At 41.4% G+C, this 27,193-nt stretch overlaps 1 protein-coding gene across 33 annotated transcripts in view; it reads right to left on the bottom strand.

Moving 5' to 3' along the window:
• Positions 1 to 27,193, bottom strand: part of USP40 (ubiquitin specific peptidase 40) — a 105,798-nt gene that overhangs the window by 53,701 nt on the left and 24,904 nt on the right. For 28 of the 33 annotated variants that reach the window (XR_016231356.1, XR_011387049.2, XR_016231360.1 and 25 more), the window contains 6 exons: positions 19,157 to 19,252; positions 17,454 to 17,561; positions 10,759 to 11,059; positions 4,649 to 4,730; positions 2,990 to 3,161; positions 786 to 870 (listed from right to left, as the gene is read on the bottom strand). Coding sequence is in view for 16 of the 33 variants with exons in the window: in XM_089328888.1 (XP_089185014.1) it covers positions 786 to 870; positions 2,990 to 3,161; positions 4,649 to 4,730; positions 10,759 to 11,059; positions 17,454 to 17,561; positions 19,157 to 19,252 (844 nt within the window). In the remaining 17 variants the exon portion in view is untranslated. The remainder of the gene's footprint in view (positions 1 to 785; positions 871 to 2,989; positions 3,162 to 4,648; positions 4,731 to 10,758; positions 11,060 to 17,453; positions 17,562 to 19,156; positions 19,253 to 27,193) is intronic. The other 5 variants (XR_016231353.1, XM_008275246.5, XM_089328891.1 and 2 more) reach the window with 1 other exon arrangement.

Below are 27,193 nucleotides of genomic sequence, written 5' to 3'. Positions count from 1 at the left end.
AAGATCATCAAAAAACTTAAAATACGTTTGAAAAAGCATTTTTACTACAGAAAATTAAAACAAAAGCAGTAATTATTTTCTTACATTGAAATTTTATATTGTTTTCATTTTTACTTTAGTATGCAAGGCATTCGCCACCACTGGCAACACGGAGTGGGCAGAGGCGTGGAATGGTCCTAGCCCCACCTCTAATATGTAGTGTGCCTGTGTGCTTCAGACTTGCAGCTTCGTCTTACGCATTTAACAAATGCGTTGAAAGAATTTTGTGAAAAGCAAACACGCTAATTCACATCAAACACTTGTGATGGCATCTGGAATAGTGAAGGCCAAACTAAATACTGCTGCTGCTACTGTTATCACTGTTTTGCTTTTATTTAAGTAAGTAAATACTTTTAAACTCTTGAAGTAATTTTATTATGAAATTTGAAGCTGAGAGTCAGGCATAAAATAAAGTCAAATTAGTAAGATTCAAATGGTTTCAAACCATCATACCCACAATTGTGGTAGCAGTAAAGAATCCTTTAAAAATTTTTTTGGTCGAGAAGTAGCTATAATTTCAGATAACATAGAACAATTTCATGTTAGAAAGTTTCATACATTATTTAAACTTGACACATTATAAATTTGAATGTGTGATTTCCCTTGGAAAACCGCCAGTGTGAAGATGATCTAGGTGGACAAGGAAGTGGTGGGCAGGGGAAGGACTGGCAGAGAGTAGAAGAATCACTGATGAACCTCACACAAATATAAATATGCAAATGAGTTGTGTGTTCCAATTTCCTTACCATCCAGTGTCTGGTAAACATGAAGTCCTGCTGGGACAAGCTTTGCAACACTAAGAATCATGTCTCCTTCCCAAAATTCCAACAGCTACAGGGGGTTAAAGAAAGAAGAGAGAACAATGAAGAGACACACATACATGCACCACATTTTCAGGTTAATAAGAGTAGTATTGTGCTGATTTACATATGCAGATGGTCTGGGGACAAGCAAAGGAAAATGCCATCCCTGTTCAACACCAAAATTCTGGAAGTAGGACATCACTGATCAGACTGGTCAAACCCAAAGATGGCTACGTATCCCTATGGATTGAAGAATTTTGGCATCACCAAGAGCACTATAGCTGTTTAAACAACTCTGTGTAATACATGGGAAGACCACTTCTCTTTTTTTAATCAGAAAGAAAACTGATCAGCACACTGTTCTAGGAATTGTTGGCTCAAAGAACAAAACTAATTTAATAAGCATTGTACAAGAAAAGCAACACATTCCAGTTACTAGAAAGAACTGTTTCACTGTAAACTTAAAAAGTGGCGACAGTAATTTACACAATAGATTACCAGAGTTTGTTCCTTAAGTTTCTTTCTTGATTTGAGACCCTGGGACTGTGGTACCCTCACCCAGAAAGGTCAATCCTACCAATATTTCTCCACAAAACGATTTCTCTTAAAAGGCATTTCATATTTATAAGGGATTAGTTTTCCATGTCGGCTACACAGCCTCTTGCCCTGGCTTCTTTCCAAAATCGCAGTAGTGACCATACAGGTAAAACACCAAAAAACACTAGTTTGAGCACATCTAAAATGCATGAAGACAAATAAGGTCTTTCCTATTCCAACATATCCGTGTTATCATACTTGGCTCAGAAATGAATTTTTAATGTGAAAGTTTGGAAATATTATAAAACTTTAGAAATTCTGATACTGATCTAGCATTTAAATTAACATTCAATTTTTTTTTAAAAAGTTCTGCTTTTCTCAGTTGAAGAAAAGAAAGCTGATAATTTTGGTGAGGGATACAAATTTTCAGAAAACTTGTTTATTTCTGAGTTATTAAAACCCAAAGGTTTACATTTTCTATTTGCCTTTTCACTGAGCAGGAAGTAGTGTGGCTGAAGAAGTGTGACTAAGGAGTGGCTACTCAATAAACAGGAGGGGGACAAGGGCTGAAGTCCTTGTGTTACCACTAACCAATGTCTGACCACAGGTGGGACACTGGGTCTTTTTTTTTTTTTTTTTTTTTTGTCTTTTTTTTTTTTTTTTTTTACAGGCAGAGTGGACAGTGAGAGAGAGATAGACAGAGAGAAAGGTCTTCCTTTGCCGTTGGTTCACCCTCCAATGGCCGCCGCGGCCGGCGCACCACGCTGATCCGAAGGCAGGAGCCAGGTGCTTCTCCTGGTCTCCCATGGGGTGTAGGGCCCAAGCACCTGGGCCATCCTCCACTGCACTCCCGGGACAGAGCAGAGAGCTGGCCTGGAAGAGGGGCAACCGGGACAGAATCCGGCGCCCCTACCGGGACTAGAACCCGGTGTGCGGGCGCCGCAAGGTGGAGGATTAGCCTGTTGAGCCGCGGCGCCGGCTACTGGGTCTCTTTAACTTGCAATTTTTTGTCTTCAAAATGGGATTAGCTTGCCCTCATGAGGTTAAAGGACCAAATCACATAACTTATGTGAAAGCACTGTTAAGTAAAATAAATAGCACTACTGTTGTTATTACCATCATTAAAATACAGCTAGATAAATTATATGGAGAGAACTTTCACGATATTTTTTTTATTATGGACGAGTATATATTATCCTTCATGTTATTAATTAATGCTACTCTATTCAGGAGGGTACAAAATTAATTACTCTTATCTCTCTAATAGTGCTACATTTTAAGCAATATGCTCATCTTTATCTTCTCACTCCTTTTGAAAAAAAAATTGTTTCATTTTCCAAATAGGAAAGCCTTATACTTGTTCCCTCCCCCCAGATAAAAGGCACGAGACCCAGCTTTCCAGCGACAGGCTGTTGGCAGGGACTGTGCGGGAAAGCCTCTCTGAAAGGCGTCCACATGAGCAGAGGACAGTTTGGCCACCCCTCTGTGCTGGGGCAGGAGTAGGATTTTCCTAAGCAACTTTGAAAAATAGACAGTTAAGTAAGATGCAGTGGAAAAGCCAGTACGATGGACCTTAATGTCTAACCTGAGAGGAAGTAAGGCTAAATTACCTGAAATATTGATTGTCGGAGATCCCCTAGAGTTTTTCTCTTATCAAAAGTCAAGTCCCACACGCTTTCTGTCTGAGATCCTACTGGGTGCAAAGCTCCATTGAAGAAATGGTAACGAGGGCCCAGGTGGAGACGTAACTCAATGTTACTGTTTTCAGAATCACATTCTGCCCTGTAAGGAGGCATGAGAAATACATAAGTACCAGGTTTTTATAACAGACACTGTTTCAACTCAAATAAGAAATACAAGTAGGTTCTCCATTTCACCTATGTAAATAACATCCTTTTCTTTAAGGTTCCAAAATGTTTTTAGGTTTTCAACAAATAGCAAGAATTCAGCTCAAAATGAAACCATAAATTCCAAGGGAAAACTTTTCGTGCAATGTTAACTACATTTCTCTGAACAAATGCTGATGCTTGAAATTGTCTAATCCTGAGTTCCTATTAGTTAGGAGAAAAAGACAGAAACATGCTCAGATAATTGTTCTAAGTGGTAGACTTACCAGCATCTTTATCACTTGTACTTTCACTAAATTCCACAGGCTCCACCATAAAATAAACGAAGCCCCCAGCACAACCACCCTGAGTCCACGCTCTCTGGGCTCAATGCCCTCGGCAGCAGCTTGGAGCTGGCTGCTCCTCTCTGGCACTCAGCTGACTCAAAGCCCAGTGCCAATTTGCCACCATTGGCAGATCTGGCCAGTGCAGAGTTGGAATAATGAGATACCATGACTCAGGTATTTCAGATACATATCAATGTGGTCAGAGAACATTAGCCTTTTGGATGACTGCATTAAAGACTAAAACTTCTAAGATTGTTTTGTTTTTTAAAATACCAACTGCTTTTCCAGACCACTCATCCAGGTTATTTTTTGCACTTAAGATACGTCACTCTATTAAGTGCTAATCATCTGAGTGTCTGGGCTTTTGTTTCTCTGACTTTGGTGATCATTCCGTGTACCTCTGGTCTTTCTCCCAGTGCCAAGTCCATGATAAACGCTTTCCTGCCACACAGTTATTCACTTGGGTCTACAAGGAGACCATGGGAACATCTACTCGCCTAGCCCAACGCCCTGCTGATCCTGTCAGACAGCAAACAAAGAACCAGTTCTTCAGGGTTCACAGCTGGGCCACTATAACAGAGAGTGCTGAGATCAAGTCATCACATACCATGCCTTTAGGAACCCGTTATAAATTTTAGCCCAAGACTGATATGAAGCCCAACAGCTTGTGCAATCCAGATTCCGTTCTTTGGAAGATCTGCTCACGGCTGGTCTTCAGTCACTACAAGGCAGTTCTGCACAACTACTCCACACTGGGGGGTGAGTTGTCTCCATGTAGAGACGACTGCTCTGTACCCAAGGGAATAATGTGGCCAGGCCAGGACACAATTCACACAGCCCAACTACGGGCTTGCTCATTTCTCTAGAGTTAGGAGGCTCTGATCCCTACTTAGCAAGGGCCATTGTATACTCTGTTAATTAATCCACTCTCACACAAGAGGATATTTTCAAAGTAAAAGATGCTCTTACTAAAAATTCAACAGCCAGACACTGATATTAACTGGTTGGCTATTTTCTTCCTTTTAAATTTTCCTTACTGAACATTTTCACTGAGGATTTTCCGGAAAAACAACTCAAATGCTATTAGTAAAGTTACCTGTTTTTCTGCAGTTCAATATTTGCTGCATCCATTTCATTAAGCAAATGATATGGAACCTTGTATCTTGGATTGGCTTGAGCTGTAAACAAAACTTTTCATTAATTTGTGTTGATTAAATGAAATCTGGCTGCTGAAGAGATAACATGAAACTAGAGAAGACTGTGCTGGGAGTTAGAAAGGCTGCAAACTAACTAACCAACCAACCAACTAACTGAACAAATACTAATTTCCTCTGGAGCTAGGTTTTTCTCATTTGAAAAATGAAAGACAAATAATTCTTTAAACCAAGCTAGAAGAGTTCCATTTGTTCAAGTATATTTCTTTAAGCATACTTTTTAGGGGCTGACACTGTGGGCTAAGCTTCCATCTGTGGCACTGGCATCTCACAAGGGCGCCAGTTTGTGTCCTGGCTGCTCCTCTTCCAGTCTAGCTCTTTGCTTGTGGCCTGGGAAAACAATGAAGATGGCCCAAGTGCTTGGGCCCCTGCACCCACGTGGGAGATGCGGAAATAGCGCCTGGCTTTGGATCAGCCCAGCAGCAGCCATTGTAGCCATTTGGGGAGTAAGCCAGCGGATGGAAGAACTTTCTCTCTGTCTCTCCCTCTCTCTGTAACTGTACCTTCTCAATAAGTAAAATCTATTTTTTTAAAGTATACTTTTAAAAAAGAACACCCTCTATTTGCATCCTGACTAAAAATGTAATAGTTACTGTAAACACCTGGAAATTATTTTAGAGGTATAAAATAGATATTACTTGTAATCTTACAGCTAAGACACACATAAATACTTTTTAAAAACTGGGATTATACTCACAAATTTGTAACTTGTCTTTTTATTTCACATATTGTACTTTTGCATAGCCTCAAATAAACAACTGCATATTAGTCTATTCTATAAGTAGCATAAAGAATCTAACCAACCTTTTTCTGTTAGATACTAAAGTGATTTTTAATTAGTCTCTATTATAGGAGAATGGATATAACAAATACTTTTGAACTTAAATATTCTTAAACAGCTCTGATTATTTCAAGATAAATTTGTGGAAATAGAATAACTCGCTTAAAGGGTATGACAGGTGTAAAGCATTTATGTAAAAATTTATTTATGGGGCCGGCGCTCTGATACAGCAGATAAAGCTGCTACCCTGCAGTGCCGGCATCCCATATGGGCACCAGTTCTAGTGCTGACTGCTCCTTTTCCGGTCCAACGTGTGAGACCTGGAAGAAACTCCTGGCTTTGGATTGGCCCAGCTCCAGCTGTTGTGGCTATCTGGGCAGTGAACCAGTGGATGGAAGACCTCTAACTCCCTCTCTCTCTTTGCCTTTGCCTCTCTGTAAGTTTGCCTTTCAAATAAACAAATCTTTAAAAGAATTTACTTATTTATTATTTTTATTTATTTGAAAGACAGACAAGAGATCTTTTATCCTTTGGTTCACTCCCAAATGCCCGCAATAGCCAGGACTGGGCCAGGTAGAAGTCAATCTGAATCTTCCATGTGGCTGGCAGGGTTCTAAGTGCTTGGGCCATTATCTGCTGCCTCCAGAGTATGCATCAGTCAGAAACTGGAATTGGAGAAGCTGGGATTTGAACCCAGGTACTCAGAGACACAGCCATCTCAAGTGGCCTTTTAATCGCTATGCCGAACTCCTGCTCCAATGCTTTTAAAAACACACATCGAATTGGTTGTGCTAGTTTGTGTAGCCACCAACCACAGAGGAAGTATTAATTACTGAGAATCAGATTCATAGAAGTATTTGACTTGGTAGAAAAAAGTGGCATATCACAGCTATTATTTTAAAATTAATTTTCAAATTTATTTGAGACAGGGAGAGATCTTCAATCCACTGGCACTGCTATACATGGATGGGTGTTCCAAGCGATAATTTACCACTGTGCCAAATGCCTTTCCCTCATGGCTGTTTTATGTTTTCTTTTCTTTCTTTTTTTTTTTACTATGTGTTAGGTTAAAATTTTTTCTGATGAAATAGGAATTTGTTTTTTGCAAACTGCTTATTAATACTCTTTCCCCCATTTACCACTGAGCACAGTGGAGCATGGGTAAGATCACCCTGCAGTGGGGGAAACCAACTTTGTCAAATTCATTGTTTTCCACTGGCCTGTCATTTGTCTTTTAATTCTATTTAAAGTGTATAACACTTTCCCTCAGTTTTTTTGTTTTTAAAAAATTAATTCTTTTATTTAATTTCATTTTATTTTCAAGGCAGAGAAACAGATGGAGAGAGATCTTCCATCCTCTGGTTTATTCCCCAAACACTAGCTATGACAAGGGCTGGGCCAGGCTGAAAACAGGAGTGTCGAACTAAATCCAGGTCTTCGGCGTGGTGGCAGGGACTCGAGTGCTTGAACCATCAGGTGCTCCTGTCAGGGCATGGATTGGCAGGAAGCTGGATTAGAAGCTGAGAAGCTGCTCAAACCTGGCACTCTGACAGAGAATGTGTGTCCCAAGCCGCAAAATCACTGACAAACACCTGCCTCTTTCATTTTTTTTTCAAAGATTTATTTATTTATTTGAAAGTCAGAGTTACAGAGAGAAGGAGAGGTCTTCCATCTGCTGGTTCACTCCCCAATTGGCTGCAATGGCCAGAGCTGCACTGATCTGAAGCCAGGAGCCAGGAGCTTCTTCTGGATCTCCCATACGGGTGCAGAGGCCCAAGCACTTGGGCCATCTTCTACTGCTTTCCCAGGCCATAGCAGAGAGCTGGATTGGAAGTGGAGCAGCTGGGACTCGAACCTCCCAAAAGCGATGCCGGTACTGCAGGCGGTGGCTTTACCCACTGTGCCACAGCTCCAGCCCCTGCCTCCCTCTCTGTATTTTAAGCTTAGAAAGGTCTTTTCTAAAGGAAACAGGGTAAAAGGGAGTGTGGGAGAGGGAGGAAGGGTATCATTACGTTCTTCAAATTGTACCTATAGGATCTGGTGTTGTGGCATAGCAGGTTAAGCCTCTACCTATGATACCAGCATCCTGTATGGAGGCTGGTTGGAGAACTGGCTGCTTCACTTCCGACCCAGCTCTCTGCTAATGTGCCTGGGAAATCAGCAGAAGATGGCCCAAGTGCTTGGGCCCCTGCACCCACATGGGAGACCTGGAATAAGTTGTGCTCCTTGCTTTGGCCTGGCCCAGCCCTGGCCATTGCAGCCTTTTGGGGGAATGAACCAACAGATGGAAGATCTCAATCTCTGTTTCCCCTCCTCTCTCTGTAACTCTGCCTTTCAAAAAAAAAAAAAAAAAAAAAAAAAAAAAAGAAAAAGAAAGAAAGAAATACCTTAAAGAACTATCTACATATTACACTGAATCTATTAAAAACTAATTAAAAATTTAACAAAGGTCTTCTCCACAGTAAGGTCAGATAAATATTTATACTTTACACATTTGAAGGCTACTTTATCACAAACGTAAAGGAAGTGACTAGTGTAAGAGAGGAAAATGCCTCATCTCCCTAGCAACTGATCAACCCCCAGTTATACTGATTAACCCATACACTTCCCCCATTTACCTGAAGAGCTAACTTACTATGGATTAAAATCTCAAATACACACAGATCAATTCCGGGGCCCACTGCTGCATTCCAACGATCTTTTGCACCCCTTTGCATGAGCACCCCACTGTCTCTATTGCTATAACTTTATGTATAAAGTTCCCCCCAGTAGTTCCTTCTTCAATTTCTTATTTTTTTATTAAATATATATATATTTATTTATTTGAAATTCAGAGTTACACAGCGAGAGAAGAGAAGGCAGAGACAGGTCTTCCATCCACTGGTTCACTCCCCAATTGGCCCAATGGCCAGAGCTGCTCCAATCCAAAGCCAGGAGCCTCTTCTAGGTCTCCCACATGGATGCAGGGGCCCTAGGACTCAGCTATCTTTTACTGCTTTCCCAGGCCACAGAAGAGAGCTAGATCAGAAGAGGAGCAGCTGGGACTTGAGCCGGTGCCCATATGGGATGCCGGCACTGCAGGCAGTGGCTTTACCTGCTACACCACAGCGCCGGTCCCACTTCTTCAGTTTTCACTTCTCTGTCTCTCTAGGTGAATTTTAGAATCATTTTGTAAAAGTCTGTCTCTCCATCCCCAAAAACATGCATCAGGATTTTGGCTGGACCTTTATTCAACTCCTAAACTATCATTTACTGTGCACTCCTGTGGGGAGCAGGGCCTGTCTCCCGCAACATGGCGAGATAAGTACTGAGACCACCGAGACTAGACTAGACCACTGAGACTATTAAGACTAACTCTATGCATCTGATCTCCCATCATATGGCGCTGAGAGAGTAAACAAATCTTACACAGCTGCTTCGTTAATTAGCTGATTCCTGACCCAACCCCTTAAAAGGGGGAGAGAGACAACAGCCGCGGCCGCGCCCCCTGAGAGAGTCCGTGGGAGAGCTCGCAGGTGCCGCTCCTCTGTGGAGGCGGGGGGCGGCAGCAAACCCGGGAAGGGCCGGGGAAAGAACAGCGTCCGGTCTGGTGTCGTTCCTCCGCGAGTGGGGGGAGCGACACACTCCATTTAGGCTGACACTAAAATTCAACTCAGGGAAGAGTAGCAGCGGGGCGGCTGAGGACACTGATGTGTGTTCTGGTAACTGATCTGTGACCACATCTTCAGGAGAATCATTACCATTTCCTTTCTTGTTTCTTCCACAGAAATAAAAAAGCCTTTCTGGCTAACAGCACAGTTAAGCAGCTGTTTCAGATCTGGAAAGCTGACTTACTCTGATTCCAACACAACTTTATTCTTTTTCTTTATACAAATTATCACTATTGTCAGTTTCTAAGAATATTATCCTTATCTCTAATCACAAAAATTAGGAAAGCTTAATATTTTTTACTTAAAAATATTTATTTGAAAGTCAGAGTTAGAGAGAAGGAGAGACAGAGAGAAAGATCCACTGCTTCATTCCCCAAATGGCTGCAGCAGCCCAGGCTGGGTCAAGTTGAAGCCAGGAGCTTAATCTGGGTTTCCCTGGTGGGTGGTGGAAGTACTTGGGCCATGTTCTGCTGCTTTTCCCAGGCCATTAGCAAGGAGCTAGGTGGGAAGTGGAACAGCTGGGACATGAACTGGTGCCCACATGTGATGCCGGCACCACAGGTGTCAGCTTTACTTGCTGCACCGCAACACTAGCCCCAAGGTTTTTTACTTCTAAGTAGACTTTGGGAAGTGATTAAAAAAAAATCTTATTCATACTAACAGCTTCAATTAAACAATACTCTTCATTATTATGGTCTTGACGGTTACCCTTCACAGTATGAGCTGCCTTAGCAGGTTCAACAAATACTGCTTCAAAGATATTTCAATTGCTCAAGAGTACACATGATCTTGAGGGAAAAGAAATGGGAAAACAAAGGGGAAGATGGGAGGATAAGACAAAGTATGCTGAGAACTCAACAGATAACACATGGCTGAATGTCAGAGCCACGCCTGAGCACAGGGCCACATGCTTAACTCTGCCAACACAACCAGAAAACACGATGTGGGAGCAGGTGTTGTGGCACAGCAAGCTGAGTGTCAGGATGTCTAGATTCCATATTGGAGTGAGGGTTCAAGTCCCGGCTACTTGGCTTCTACTCCAGCCTCCTGATGATGCACCCCGGGAGGCACTGGATGACGGCTCAGGCGCTTGGGTCTCTGGCACTCACGCAAGGAATTCCTGGCTCCTCACTTTGGCCTGTTCCAGCCCCGGCCATCTCAGGCCTCTGGGGAGTGAACCAGTGGATGGAAGATGGATTTCTCTCACTCTGTATTTTTAAATGGATGAAGACAGATTTTCAGAATTGGTTTTTTTGATACATGTACTATGACTTTAACTTATTATGGGAGGAAAAGTATATAGAAATATGTAAGGGTGCTTCAAAAAATCATGGAAAACAAAATTAAAAGATAATGCATATTTTCCATGAGACTTTTAAAGATGCCTTGTATAACCTCTATAAGATGACAAATTATTAGATTTCTTTGGCATAATATATTTCTCACTATTAGCTTTCAAATATTTTAAAAGTTCTCAGAGTGAACTTTTAAAGTTTTTTTTTCCTGTGTTTATCTTCTAAAATCAGTAACTTAACAAACAGAAACACTTTTCTTTCCATACCTTCTGGGGGTCTCTGTAACTGGGATTTCCGATAAAACAACATGTAGGCACTTTCTTTACCCTGAAATTGCTGCTCAATATCCTTTTCTTCAATTGGCTGGACTCTGGAATCATCGATGTCAAACCAGTGGGGGCAGGAAGCAGTGTCATTTAATCCTGGAGCCTCCGCAGTGGGCGTCTGGAACACATGCCGATCAGGCCTCTGGGTCTCGGACCCAGCCTGGAGAGGAGGGCTCTTCAGTAGGGTAACTGTACTTTCATCTGAGCTCAGAAGAAACACCTGAGAGTGGAGCTGTAAGAACTGCACAGAAGACCAAAAACAAATAGGAGGTTAATAAAAAGGTTTTTTTGAAAATTAAACATGATAGGATTCTGTTCTTCCTTTTTGTGGTTAGATACTTTGACTTAATGTTTATCTCTGGCCTGGCCAACTGAGGAGAAACCAATTTGAGTACAATTAACACATTTATTAAAAAGTATGCTGTGTTACAAAGCGAAACTGTTCTATAAAGTCATCACACCACTATCTAAAATCAGTCATTTATTTTAAAGATTTTTATTTGTTTGAAAGGTGCAGTTACAGAAAGAGAGATAGAGATCTTCCATCTGCTGGTTCACTGCCCAAATGGCTGAAACAGCTAGGGGTATGCCAGACTGAAGCCAGGAGCTTCTTCCAGGTCTCCCATGTGGGTGCAGGAGCCTAAGCACTCAGACCATCTTCCACTGCTTTTCCAGGGACATTAGCAGGGAGCTGGATTGGAAGTGGAGCAGCTGGGACTTGAACTGGCGCCCATATGGGATGCTGGCACTGCAGGCAGCAGTTTTACCCGCTATACCAGAACGTTGGTCCTAAACAGCAGTTTAATTACACCTCACAAATGCTGTTTTAAGTGGTACTCAACTCAAAAAGATTAGGTAGAACAAACACTTTTGAAATATTTAAAAGTAGCCTAAACAAACAAGGGCACAGCACAAAGGCAACCCCACAGTGCACCTCTATAAATCTGAAAATCAGGGGCCCATATACTCTGCAGGAACAAAGTCTTAATTATAAGCCTCAGTTACCTTAACATTCGTAAACTGTAGGACGTCTATTTTAGAAGCCAACAGAAAGATCAGGACATCAGAACACAGAAATATTTAAGTAACAACCCCAGGAGCTATTTCTTTTTGCTCAGAGATTAGGTGAAAAATAATCTCTCCCCACACTGCCCATCCCCTACCCTTCTTCTGTGCTAAATACCTTCTCTCCACATAGCTTTATATAGAAAAACATTTGGGAACTAACTGTAACATCTGCTTACTTTATCAGACAAGACAGAAAGGAGATTTTCTCATTTTCTTTTGAAAATAAATCTGTAGCAATGCTAACTCTCTAATCCAAAGTATTTTTAAAAAAGCGGCCATTGGAGGGTGAACCAACGGCAAAAGGAAGACCTTTCTTTCTGTCTCTCTCTCTCACTGTCCACTCTGCCTGTCCAAAAAAAAAAAAAAAAAAAAAAAAAAAAAAAACCCAAAAAACAAACTATATTTTATTTATTTGAAAGGCAGAGTTATATAGAGAAGGAAAGAGACAGAGACAGAGAGAGAAAGAGAAATTGTTCTTCCATTTGCTGGTTCACTCCCCAAATGGCCACAGTAGCCAGAGCCGGGCCATTCTGATGGCAGAAGCCAGGTCTCCAGGGAGTGCAGGGGCTCAAATACTTGGGCCATCCTCTGCTGCTTCCCAGGTGTATTAGCAGGGAGCTGGATCAGAAGTGGAGCAGCCGGGACTTGAACTGGTACCCATATGGGACGCCAGCATCACAGGTGGCAGCTTCACCTGCTATGCCACAGTGCCAGCCCCCGAAGTATTGTTTTTATCACAAACAGAAGGCATAGGGCATATGACCCAAAACATTATTATTAACACTGTGTATGAGAAAGGATGGTAAAATAGTTTTATGGCTAATTTGTGTATAGATACTTGGGGCTCTCTTCCTTTTCCTTTCTAGCTTCTCTAACATTCTCCAGTTCTGTCAGCCCTCTGAGACTCCGCCTTGTGCGTAAACTCCATTACACCACGCTCTGCTGCGGACTGGAAGTGGTGGTGGCCCAGTGCAGACTCTGCTTCCCTGGCAAGGCTGTGTCCTCTGTTTCATGCCTGCCTCCGTTACTCTCGCTGTTTTATTATCTTGTCAGTTGACCATTTTCATCGGAGGGTTAGTCAGTAGAGCTGTCTACATCACTGGGACGGTAGAGCACTGAAACTTGATACTGAAGAGTTCATAGCAAAGGAAAATTTGCTGACTGGGGTTTTTTTCTTAAGGCTTTCAAATTGTTGATATTTTATCATCAACTCCCCTAGTCCACCAGCTGACTAATAAACGGTGGAAGGACAGCGTAAGACCATGCAGGGTCCAGCAAGCTGAGCTGCCTGCTGCTGGGCAGAGAGAGCCTGGAGTTCAAGTCCTGCCAAGGCAGAAGGGGATGGCATTTTTCTTAAACAGACTGTGGTAAATGCTGGGGTTAAATTAAGGACATATGTGGGTATTATATAACCTTAAAAAGTAGCCATTTAGATGTTTAAGGTTGTTGTTAACTTGGGATTGTATACAAACAGGAAGCAGGCCATTCTGTGCACAGGACGCAGTTTGCCAGGCCTGCTCTGAGAGGACGAGCGATGCCCTCGGACTAAAGGCAAAACTGCAACAGATGCACTCTCCCCTACCTGCATCTTTCCACAGGACAGAAAAAGCTTGTCAGAATGCAACACAAAACTCTGTAGAGAAAAATAACATGATACAAACTCCCTAGAGCACATCATCCACAATGTCCAGTAAATAACAGGAGATTATACTGGAGGATGATGGCCCAAAGCACAAAGCCTCGTCAGACAGGGGCAGCAAGCATTGTTTCCTGTGGGACATACTGCAGTGTGGTAAGGTAAACAACGTACTGCACACTTCAAAATCACTGAGAGAATTTCAAATGTTCTTACCTCAAAAAAATAATTATTTGAGGTAATGGACATATTAATTAGCTTAATTATTCCACTTTACATTTATAAAGCATACCATCACTTTGTACTCCATAAATATATACAACTATAATTGGTCAAGTCACAGTTTAAGAAATAGAAACATAAAAATTATATGTGAAATACTAATATATAAGATTAGTAACAGGAGAAGCTGTGTGTGAGTAGACAGGAGCTCTCTGTACCACTTCACAATTGTTGTTTTATAGATTTAAAACTATATGACATGCAAACAAGCAGGAGTAATTCATAATCAAGAGCAGTCAATTCTCAAGAAAAAGGAGTCACTAGGAACAGATTCAGACTTAATCAAGATATAACAACAAACAGCTCTTACAAAGATATTCATAGGAATATCAGTATATTTTATAATATATATTAATATTACAAATATATTCATAGGAAAAGACAGAACCAGTAAAGAGATGGAAAATTTCAGCAGAGAAAGGAACACTCTAAAAGAACTAAGTAGAAATTTTACAGCTAAACAATATGATGTCTGAAAGAAAAAGTCTGTAGTTGGGCTTAACAGAAGATAGAAGAAACAATAAATGAAAGAAATTAGTGAACCTAAAGACAGTCCAGTGCAAACCATCAAATTTGAATTAGGAGAGGGGAAAATAAAATTAAAAAAAAATCTCAGAACATCCAAGAACTGTGAGGAAGCATCAGGTGGGCTAATATACAAGTAACTGGAGCCTTAGGAGTCAGTGGGTAGAAAAATTGAAGAAATACGACAAAAATTTTTCTGAAGTTGAAGACTTTAGAACATGGACATAAAAAACCTTAGCAAATACAATGCAAAAGAACACACAGAACACCACGTGTATGCACACTACTGTCAAACTGTTGAAAACAAAGACAAAAAGAAAATACTTAAAGCAGACAAAGATACAATACTCAAGAGGACAACAAAACATGTTGACTTCTGAGACAACATAAGGAAGCCAGAACTATTAATAAAGAATTCTATATTCAGCAAACATATCACAAAAAAATGAAAGCAAAATAAAGATTTTATAGACCAACAAAAGCTTAGAGTATTTTATTTTTAAAACCAGGAGTTCTTAAGAAATGTGGAAAGAAGAGAAATGCTATCAAATACAAACCTGGATTAACAGAAGGAGCAAGGAACACTACAATGGATAAATACAAAAAGCTGTTTTTTCCTTAATTTCTTTAAAAGTCATATGTTTAAAGCAAAAATAAAAATGTATAAAGGACTTGACAATGTACATTTCAGTAAAACATAAAAAAGGTAAGAGTAGAAAGGGGTAGGAATGGCGAAACGGAATACTACTATAACATCTATGAGCATCTGTGTACAAGGTGGTATATTAATTTATAATCTATAATATTAAGTACAGTGTAATCTCAAGATCAATCACTAACACACTATAAATAGGTACAAAGTGAAAAAGCTAACAAAGATAAAAACAGAGCACTAAAAAACACTTAACTTATTCAAAGAAAGGCAAGAGCAGAAGAATAAAAAAAATTTAGAAACAGAAAACAAACAGCATGAAGGCAGATTCAAATCCAGCCCAAATACTACACTAAATGCAAATGAACTAAACATTTTATTGAAAAAGAGGAGATTGCCAAACTCTTTATTATCTGACAGAAAACAGATAAACAGTAGAGAAAGCCAACAAAGGCAAAGCTGTTAATAAACAGGTTTAGTAAGCTTGATAAACCCACAGCAGGATCTATGAAAAAGGTAAAAAATACATATTATCAGTATCAGAGATGAATAAGGAAATTAACTTCAGGTCCTAAAGACATTAAAAGGATAATATAGTGATATTTTATACAAGTTGACACCAAAGATAAATAAACGAATTCCTTTAAAATCCACAATTTTCCAAATAAACAGGAGCCAATGTCATGCTGAGATGTACTTGCATAACAAAACTTGTGTGGTCACATGAAATCCAGACGGGCAGTTTTGGAGGCCAGGAATACTAGCAGAGATAAAGAAGGGACTTCCTGTCCGGAGGGCCCAACAATCCTGAGTGCACATGCACCTGATAACACAGCTTCCAGGCACGCAAAGCCCAGAACTGTTCAGAGTAGTGGAGGTGGCCGGCGCTGAGGCACAGTAGGCCAAGCCTCCCCCTTGTGCCCAGCTGCCCCTTTTCCCATGCTGCTCTCTGCCTATGGCCTGGGAAAGCCTAGGTGTTTGGGCACCTGCACCCATGGGGGAAGACCTGGAAGAAGCTCCTGACTCCTGGCTTTGCAGGCTCAGCTCTGGCTGTCATGACCATTTGGGAAGTGAACTAGCATATGGCAGACCTTTCTCTGTCTCTTCCCTCTCTCAGTAACTCTGCCTCACAAATAAAATAAACAAAATCTTAAAAAGAGTTCGACTAGATAGTTTAAACAAATAAAGATATTTAAAAGTAATAGAGGGAAGTGACAAATCCACAGTTATCGTTGGGAAACTTAAAAACTCTCTCAGGAACTCACAGAGCAAAAAAGACAAAATTTAGTAAGGGGAGAGAAAAAATAACTCTTTACAAATTTGGCCTACATGAACTTTAAATGCCCTGACCATCACAGCCATTTGGGGGGTAAACCACCAGATGAAGTTCTCTCTCTCCCACTCTAACCCTGCCTTTCAAGTAAATAAAAATCTTAAAAAAAAAAAAAAAATTGAAAAGGGGATATACTCTAGGTTCTACAGATGCTATTAAGAAAATATGGGTATTTTTTTTTAAAGATTTATTTATTTATTTGAAAGGCAGAGTTACAGACAGGCAGAGGCAGAGAGAGGTCTTCCATCTGCTGGTTCATTCCTCAGATGGCCGCAAGGGCCAGAGCTGTGCGGATCCAAAGTCAGCAACCAGGAGCTTCTTCGGGTCTCCCACGTGGGTGCAGGGGCCCAAGCACTTGGGCCATCTTCCACTGCTTTCCCAGGCCACAGCAGAGAGCTGGACTGGAAGTGCAGCAGCTGGGAGACTCCAATCGGCACCCATATGGGATGCTGGCACTGCATGCAGTGGCTTTACCCGATACGCCATAGGGCTGGCCCCAATATGGGTAATTTGAACAACGGTATGGCAACAATTTGACAGCACAGATGAAAAAGACAAATTTCCTAAAAACCACAATTTCTCAAAATGATGTTAAGTAATAGAAAATTTCCTTTTAGTAGCTTAATTAAAAGATGCACTTAAATGCTTATTGAAGTGGGTGAGTACTTTGTTCCTACACAAGGTAGCTCCAAAATATTTACACAATGTTCTGCTGTTTGCTTTCAGCCAAGTTGTTATTTTTTACATCTGGCTGTATCCCTTTCTGCATGGAAGCTTGCAGTGTAGGCAACCATCACAAAGCTTACTAGGACTTTGTACAAAAGAAAGATCAAGTGAAATCTGGGTAAGTATCTGAAGACATTTCTATAAATAAAATGAGGGACTTAGGGTATGGATTTTTGACATTTTTCGCTTGTGATTAAATGCTGCTCCTCATTTTTTTTGCTTACTTCTTGGTTCTTTGAGAGATAATAAGTCATCATAAGTAACTTAACAGCTGAATTCTAGACATTAAACCAAAATGCAGATTTCATATTCATCTATTCTACATACCCTTCTGCAGAGTTCACATTGCAGGGGTCACAGTAAGATTTCCTGGGGCTAGAACTGTTTATAATGATGCCATTACCATGTATTACCTTCCGCAGTGGTCCATGGTGTTTTCTGTACTTCTTGTTCCAAGATACTCCTATCTTTTTCATGAGTTTCTGGCCCAACTGGTCAACAGGAATTAGGTTATTCTTCTCCTTAGGAAAGAAACACAAGGTCACCTAGGGAAATCTAATGAGGGGCTGGGCACTGTGGTGAGGTGGTTTAAATGGCTACCTGCATCGCTGGCAACCCATATGGGCACTGGTTCAAGCCCTGGCTGTTCCACTTCTAATCCAGCTCCCTGCTAATGTGCTTGGGAAAGCAGTGGAAGATGAAGTGAAGCCCTTGGGCCCCTGCACCCACATGGGAAATCCAGGTGAAGCTCCTGGCTTCAGCCTGGCCCAGTCTCAGCTGACATTTGGGGAGTGAACATTTGGGGATGGAAGATATATCTGTCTCTCCCTCTAACTCTTTCAGATAAATATTTTTTAAAAAAATCTGATGAGAAATAACTGTAAAACAAATTCAAAGGGATCTACAGGATTCTGTCTAAATGAGCCTAGAATAGCAAACATGTAAGTGGATTAATCATAATTATTTAACTATAAAATGTTTTTTAAAAAGTAGACTAAGGAGTGGGCATTTAGCCCAGCAGTCAAGACACGAGCTAAGATGCTGGTGTCCCACCCTGAAGTACTGGGTTTGATACCAGGCTCCTGACTCCAGCTTTCTGCTAATGCAGACTCTGGGAGGTAGCAGTGAGGGTTCAAGAAACTGGGTTCCTGCCATCCATTAGGGGGACCTGGATTCTGTTCCCAGCATCTGGCTTTGGCCCTGTCCCAGCCCTGGCTAATGCTGCCATTTGGGAAGGAAACCAACAGATGGAAACTATCTTTTTCTATCTCTCTCTCAAATAAATTTTAAAAAGAAAAAAAGAGTAGGTTAAGTTTCAGTTTAGAAAACTTGGATTTTGGCCGGCACCGCAGCTCACTAGGCTAATCCTCCGCCTTGCGGCACTGGCACACCGGGTTCTAGTCCCGGTCGGGGCACCGGATTCTGTCCTGGTTGCCCCTCTTCCAGGCCAGCCCTCTGCTGTGGCCAGGGAGTGCAGTGGAGGATGGCCCAAGTGCTTGGGCTCTGCACCCCATGGGAGACCAGGAGAAGCACCTGGCTCCTGCCTTCAGATCAGCGCAGTGCGCCTGCCGCGGCGGCCATTGGAGGGTGAACCAATGGCAAAGGAAGACCTTTCTCTCTGTCTCTCTCTCTCACTGTCTAACTCTGCCTGTCAAAAAAAAAACAAAAAACAAAACAAAACAAAACAAAACAAAAAAAAACAACTTGGATTTTGCCATTTTCTACATACCATAGTTTAACTATTTGAAGAGCAATATCTAAAGATTATTCTCAAGTTTCATAACTTTCGTTGTTGTTACATGAGATTTAAGAAATATTTAGATACAAAGAATTATTAATGTCTTATTTGAATGTTTTGACATATAAATAAGTTCTAAAAGGAGTTAAGAAGTAGCTGTTATTGTATCTCCCCAAAATTCATATGTTGAATTCTTAATCCCCAATACTTCCAAACGTCACTGTATTTGGAGACAGGGCCTCTAAAGAGGTTGAGATGAGGCAGTTTCCTATTTTAGGATAGGCCCTAAACAAACAAAACTGATGTCCTCATATAAACACACATACAAGCACACAAATGACACCTACATATACACAAATACACATATACACACTCTACCTGTAATAAGATTGCCTTTAGAATCATCAATGGATCATCAATCTCTTCTTCATTCTTAAGATCTTTCAACTTCATGTCTGGTTTACTTTTTTCCTCCTATGAAGGAAAACAAGAAAAGAGCTTCAATCACCAATCCCTTAAAAGCAATTAACAAGCTATAATACCAATGCCATGAAGTTTCAAGATGGAGAAGTGATGGTAAAACCATCACAGAAATCTATATATGCTTTGGAATCAGGCAGACTTGGTTTTGAATTTATTCCTGCACAAGTTACTCCAATCTCTACTTATCTTACAATCTCATTTACAGATAAAGCAAAGCTTCTATCACAATGCGTGAGTAGTTTAAAATGTTTGTGAAAATTAACTTAAACAAAAGTATTTTATTGCAGAAAGTTAAAATTCTCACATGTAGAGGTCTTGAAAAAGTTCATGGAAAGTGTATATTATGAAAACACTGCACAGATTTAAAATTTTTTTGTCCCAATACAAACACCTTTTAACTCCATTTTCCAAGAACAATCAGCAAGTTCCAACATTTTCTAGCGAGGTATCATTTTTGCAGCTTCCTACAAATTTGCTGTGTTGGATTTTCATTATCACTCTATTCAAAATATTTTCTGTCTTCATGCCGTATGTCTGTACACTCACTTGTGTTAGCCTAAGGAAATCTCACTCATTGTAGTAGGCTCAGCTTTATTCTTTTCCATCTCCTTTCATTCAAGGTTTCACCCCATTTACTATGATGGTACTGAACATGTCAAAATTCCCTTGGAGGCTGGCGCCGCGGCTCACTAGGCTAATCCTCCACCTGTGGCGCCGGCACAACGGGTTCTAGTCCTGGTCGGGGCACCGGATTCTGTCCTGCTTGCTCCTCTTCCAGGCCAGCTCTCTGCTGTGGCCAGGGAGTGCAGTGGAGGATGGCCCAAGTGCTTGGGCCCTGTATCCCATGGGAGACCAGGAGAAGCACTTGGCTCCTGCCTTCGGATCAGCGCGGTACGCCGGTTGCAGGGCGCCAGCCGCGGCGGCCACTGGAGGGTGAACCAACGGCAAAGGAAGACCTTTCTCTGTCTCTTTCTCTGTCCACTCTGCCTGTCAAAAAAAAAAAAAAAAAAAAAAAAAAACCTCCCCTGGAAAGCTATTTTTGATTACATTTTCTTCCATACATACCATTTAAAATGTTTTTTTTTTTTTCAAACTGGCTTAAAACTATTAAATACCAATAGACCTAACTAAGACAAAAATGATCAAGAAATAATAGAATATTACTAGGCACAACCAGCCTGCTGCAAAAAAATACTGAAGTACAAGCAAAACAAAAACATTGAAATGCACACTGGGCTAGCAAGAACATCAAGAAAATCCTCAGAGCCCAGGTGAGATGGGAATCCAGCTCCCCAGCTGCTACAGTCTGAAGGTTTGTGTCGTGTGTTGAAGCCTCCTCCCCGTGCAGCAGCATTGAGATGGGGTCCTTAGGAAGTGACCAGGTCTGAAGACAGCATCCTCAGAATGGAATCAGTGACCTCGCAAAAGAGGCCAAGCAGCTCCTTTCCTCCCTGCCAGGTGATGGCACAGCACGAGCACAGTGAGCCTGCACAGATATAAAACTTGCAGATCCTCCACTTTCTGGTTTCCACAACCGTGAACAGTTTTCTGTTGTAAGTTACCCAGTCTAAAATGTTTTGTTATAGAAGCCCAAACGGACTAAGGCACCAAACTTGCCAAGGTGAGCTTCCAATTTGATCACATGTGGGACAGGGTTAGTCCAAGGTCTAATGAGCAGGAAGCTGAGCGATGGGCTTTTCAGATGACAACTAATTCTGACACTAACTGGGAGTTCACAATTCCACTGAATTCTGACATTAACTACTGGGCAATAGCATAGATCCCATAGGTTAAGAGCTCAGTCCCATAAGACTGACCCCACTTCAAATAAAACCACAAATGGGATCCCCAGGTTAAGTACACTTCTGCCTGGATGAATACAAATTCTAAGGTTCCTATAACCCCAAGCTCATGTCACAATTTCTCTGAACTAACAGAACTCACGAACTTATACGTACACTACAGTTCACAGGATGCAAATGAACAGCCCACAGAAAACTGCGCAGGGCAAGGCCCAGAAGGGTCTCGAGGTCAGAGGTCAGAAAGAAAACTGTACCTGTGAGGTTGGGGTGGATGCCCTCTCAGATGTGGGTGTTTACCAACCTGGAAACGGCCCAAACACTGCTTTTCAAGTTTTCATTGAAACCTCATTACAGAGCCACAATTAATTAAATCAGTGGCCACTAGTGACTGAGCTCAAATTTCCTGTCCCAGCCCCTTCCTCAAGGTCAGGGACAGGGCTCAATGTTTCTTTTGTGTGTTGTTTTTGTTTTTAGATCCAGAACACTTTTTTGTTGTTTTTCCCAGAAACCTTTTACTTAAGGAATACAAACTTCCCATATTTCATAATTACAACTTGAGGTACATGGTGATTCTTCCCATTGTACCCACCCTTCAACCCACTCCCTCATCCCGCTTCCTCTTCCCTCTCCTATTTTCATTATTTTTTACTAAGATCTATTTACAATTAACTTTATACATGATTAACTCTTTAAGAGTTCAAATAGTATGAAAAAGAAAAACTATTCCTCAACAGTCGAGACAAAGGCTGTTCAAAGTCAGTGCTTCTCAAAGTGTCAATTTCACTTCTATAGATTACCTTTTAGGTGCTCTATTAGTTATCACAGGCCAGGGAAAACATATGGTATTTGTCCTTTTGGGACTGGCTTATTTCACTAAGTATGATGTTTTCCAGCTTCATCCATTTTGTTGCAAATGACCAGATTTTTTTTTTTTTTTTGACCACCATGTGGTATTACATGGTATACATATCCCATAATTTCTTTATTGAGCCTTCAGTTGATGAGCATTTGGGTTGATTCCATATCTTAGCTATTGTGAATTGAGCTGCAATAAACATGGGGGTACAGATAACTTATTTGCTGATTTCATTTTCCTTGGGTAAATTCCCAGGAGTGTGATGGCTGGGTCATACGGTAGGTCTATATTCAGATTTCTGAGACATCTCCATACTGTCTTCCACAGGGGCTTTACCAATTTACATTCCCACCAACAGTGGATTAGGGTACCTTTTTACCCACATCCTCGCCAGCATTTGTTGTTGATTTCTGTACGAGAGCCATTCTAACTGGGGTGAAGTGAAATCTCATTGTGGTTTTGATTTGCATCTCCTTGACAGCTGGTGATTCTGAGCATTTTTACATGTCAGTTGGCCTTTTGGATTTCCTTTTTTGAAAAATGCCTGTTTAAGTCCTTTGCCCATTTCTTAACTGGATTGTGTGTTTTGTTGTTGTAGAGTTTCTTGATCTCTTTATATATTCCGGTTATTAATCCCTTATCAGTTGCATAGTTTGTAAATAACTTCTCCCATACTGTTGGTTGCTGTATCCCATAAGTTTTGATATATTGTATTGTCATCTTCATTTATTTTCAGAAATTTTTTTATTTCTCTTTTGATTTCTTGAATGATCCATTGTTCATTCAGGAGCATGTTGTTTGCACATGTTCTAGAGATTTCCCAAGTTGTTTATTTCCAGATTCATTCCTTGTGGTCAGAGAAGATGTGGCATGATTTTGATTTTTTTGAATTTGCTGAGATTTGCTTTATGGCCTGGCATGAGGTCAATTCTAGAGAAAGTTCAATGCACTAGTGAAAAGAATGTATTTTGCGACTGTAGGACAGAAAGTTCTGTACATATCTGTTAGGTCCATTTGGTCTATAATGCCAATTAACTGTTGTTTCTTTATTGATTTTTTCTGGTTGATCTACCCATTGCTGAAAGTAGAGTATTAAAGTCCCCCATTACTATTGTATGGGAGTCTATGTCTCCCTTTAGATCCATTAACATTTCCTTTAAAAAGCCAGGTGCCTTGTAATTAGGTGCATATATATTTATAATAGTTACATCTTCCTGTTGAATTGATCATTACATAGTGCCCTTCTTTGTCACTTTAAACAGTTTTTGTGTTAAAGTCTATTTTGTCTAACATTAGGATGGCTACACCAGGTATCTTTTGGTTTCTGATAGCATGGAATACCTTTTTCCATCCTTTCACTTTCAGTCTGCAGGTATCTTTGTTGGGGATGTATGTTTCTTGTAGGCAGCAAATAGATGGGTTGTCTTTTAATCTATTCAGCCAGTCTGTCTTTTCATTCATAAAAGAGCTTTGCAGGGTTTAGTATTCTGGGTTGACAGTTTTTTTTCTAAGACTTGGAATATGTCTCACCATTCTCTCCTAGCCTATAGGGTTTCTGATGAGAAGTCTGCTATGAGTCTAACTGGAGATCTTTTTAAAGTAATCTGGCATTTTTCTTGTGTACATTTTATAATCTTTTGTTTTACCGTGGAGTTTGACTACAATGTGTCATGGTGAAGATCTTCTCTGGTCATGTCTATTAGTAGTTCTCCGTGCTTCTTGTACTTGGATATCCCTTTCTTTCTCCAAATTAGGGAAGTTTTCTGTAATTATTTCACTGAAGAGGCCTTTTCACGCCTTCAGGAACTCCCAAGACCCATATGTTGGGTTTTGATAAGCATTCTGTAGATCTCTAACAGTGTTTTTTTAGTTTTCTAATTTCTTCTTGTTTTTGGTTCAACTGTAGAATTTCCAGAGACTTCTAACTCAGGTATTCTTTCTTCTGATTCACTGAGTCTGTTGTTAAGGCTTTCCACTGCATTTTTTATTCTATTGAATTCTTCACTTTGATTTCTCTTTGAGTTCTCAATTTCACAGGAGAAATTTTCTTTCATGTCATATACAGATTTCATTAGTTCGTGGATTTGCTTCTGAATACTTCTAAGTAATCCTATGATCAATTTTCTGAATTTCATTTCTGGTATTTCTTCAATCTCTTCATCTTCACATTCTAGTGTTCTTCTGGGGGCATCATGTTGTGTTCCTTATTCTTGTTCCTTGAATTGCTGTGTTGATTATTCGGCATTTGTAGAGATACTTTTTGGTTTATTTTTTGCTGTTTTTTCCTGTGATGGCTTTTATCTTTGGACTATGCCTCTGTGGCTTAGTGGAGGGTCTGCTTTTTAAGTGAAAACTCAGAAGCGTGTGGTGGGTCTGGCCAGGGAGCTCTGTTCAGCACTCCAGGGTGAAGCAAATGTCCAAGGTGACACCCAGGTTGGGTGTGGTAATTTTTTTTTTTTTTTAATCAGAGGGGAGAGCCTGATCAACTCTGTTCGCATAGTCTTACACACGTCCTTTCCTCAAAGGAGACCAGTGCCTGGGCACTAGTCCCAGGGGCTCCAATATTTGTCCATGCTGCCAAAAACTACAACAAGGATCTGTGCAGTCCTGGGTGTGAGCACAGATCCCACAGCAATGTCCCTCACCAGGGAATCAGGGAGCCCCGAACATGTGGAGCTGCCCACAGTGACTGCCCAAAGTCCCAGCCACACTGCATACCCTCCAATGTAGATACAGTGTTTTCACAGACCCAGCACACAAGCTTCCCACAATCACAAAACCCAGCTTTCTGTCAGTTCTCCCCGCCAGACTCAGGCATCTCCACTCAGCTTGCTGTTAGGTGCACGGACACAAGCCGGTGCAGCTGTTATGTACGTCCAAAATGGCACCTGCCCTCCCTCAGCTTGTTACAGGACACTGGTGCAAGGTGGTTGGGGAGGGAGAAACGTGTCCCCTTTTTCTCCTCTAGTTTGGAAGATACACTCTTCCCCACAGGGCTCCAAGCCAGGCCCACACCAGGCTCTTCCTGCAGCTTTACTGCCAGTGGCTTGGGCTGCTGCAGACCGGTCTCACCTCACTCTCCAGCGCTGGTGCGGAGGCTCTTGGCTACTGAGGTCCTGGGCGGTGCACGTCCACAGTGTCCCTTTAGTTTACATGAAGTTTCCTCTGCCATTTTCTAACTCTTCTTGAGATTGCACTCACTCCACTTTTTAAAGACTATCTTCCCTTGGATTAGAGCAGTAAGCTCCCTCCCTACTCCACCATCTTCAATTTCAGGGCTTAAAGTTTCAATCCTCTCATCACATGACTGCCCCCATCCGGAAGCTTCTAAGTGTGACTTCATTACCATCAACTCAGATATGGTGGAAAGGGGCTCATTAGGAATAACAAAAGGCACTCCTATCACTCAGGAAATCCCAAGTTGCTCTGTGCCAGGGGACAGAGACCAATAGTGTATTTTTTTATTATACCACAATGAAAGACTCCAGCAAAAAACCTGAGAACTCCAACGGCTATATCCTCAATATAAGTGTCATGTGTGGAAAATAATCCACCCTACAATGAAGGACAGTGAGCAACTGGGTTTGTCTTGACCCTTGTGCTGGACGAAGGAGGAAAAACAGCCTCTAAGTCAGTCCTCGCCTGGGTTTGTGGCCCAAATCCACACTAGCAGTATGGCTCTAAAACCATTAAGTCAGGTTTTAAAGCTGTTAAGCGTTGGTGGCTCTTGGTTTCTGCTAGAGACAATCACAAATCTTTCTTCAAAAAGTCACTTTCAACCGAAGCCTCCGATTATTCTAGTAAGTCAATTCTTTTTTTTTTGACAGGCAGAGTGGACAGTGAGAGAGAGAGACAGAGAGAAAGGTCTTCCTTTGCCGTTGGTTCACCCTCCAATGGCCGCTGCGGCTGGCACGCTGCGGCTGGCACACTGTGCCTATCCGAAGGCAGGAGCCAAGTGCTTATCCTGGTCTCCCATGGGATACAGGGCCCAAGCACTTGGGCCATCCTCCACTGCACTCCTGGGCCACAGCAGAGAGCTGGCCTGGAAGAGGGGCAACCGGGACAGAATCCAGTGCCCCGACCAGGACTAGAACCCGGTGTGCCGGCGCCGCAAGGTGGAGGATTAGCCTATTGAGCCACGGCGCCGGCTCCATTTTCAGTTCTTAAAAAGATGGCCATCTTGTGGTGTAGCAGGTAAAGCTATCACCTGCAGTGCCACATCCCATATGGGTGCCAGTTTGAGTCCCAGCTGCTCCACTTCTGATCCAGCTCTCTGCTCTGGCCTGGGAGAGCTGTAGAAGATGGTCCAAGTCCTTTTTGGCCCCCTGCACCCATGTAGGAGACCTAGGAGAAGCTCTTGACTCCTGACTTCAGATCAGCCCAGCTCTATGTCTCTAATTCTTTCAAATAAATAAATCTTAAAAAGGCACAGAAGCCTACCACCCAAAAGAACAAAATGACAAGGAAATAGAATTATCAGTAGCAGTAGACATTCAAGTCAGATCTACATTATCTTCATACACTGCAATTATAAGAAAGAAAATAATCAAATAAATATGCCAATATGTTTAAAAAAATTTACAAGTATGGAAGGAGAAATTTAAAAATGATAGGAAGGAAATGGCAAGCCAGTATTCCAGAAAAATGTTTGCGCTCACAAGCTCAATACTTGACATGGTGATGCAAGTGACATTCAGGCTGGGCCCAGTCCTCCTCCACTCTGCTAGTATCCAATCCTGGCCTCGTGGGGTCAGGATCCAGTAGGCTTCACTTCTGATTCAGTTTCCTGATAATATGCCTGGGAGGCAGCAGGTGATGGCCCAAGTGCTTGGGGCCCTGCCACCCATGTGGGAGACCCAGACGGAGTTATAGGCTCCTGGCTTCAGCCTGGCATAGCCTGGGCTGTTGTGGCCATTAAGGGAGTGAACTGGTGGACAGAAGATCTCTATCTCTCTTCCTCTATGTCATTCTGCCTTTCAAATGTTAAAAGAAAAAAAAATTCCACATCATGTGTTATATAAGCCAGTGCTCATTTATTTCCTTGGAAAAATTCAATAGTTGTCAACTATAGGAATTGTGTTATTATCTCTTAGTCATAATGGAGCAACTGTAAAAGTGAGGAATGGTTCTAGGTTAAAGGAGATTCAAGAGATAATTAAATGTAATGCATAATTCTAAAGTTGACAGTGGATTGGGAGAAAGCTTCTATAAAGGATATGGCTGCACAACTGGTAGAACTCAAAAAAATCATATTTTAGATAATTACATGAATTT

This window comes from Oryctolagus cuniculus, chromosome 3 (assembly GCF_051225735.1).
Source record: "Oryctolagus cuniculus isolate XC-2025 breed Fujian yellow rabbit chromosome 3, ASM5122573v1, whole genome shotgun sequence".
In the NCBI taxonomy this organism is placed as follows: domain Eukaryota; kingdom Metazoa; phylum Chordata; class Mammalia; order Lagomorpha; family Leporidae; genus Oryctolagus; species Oryctolagus cuniculus.
The sequence above is the reverse complement of the archived record's forward strand: the minus strand, read 5'-3'. Positions and strand labels throughout refer to the sequence as shown.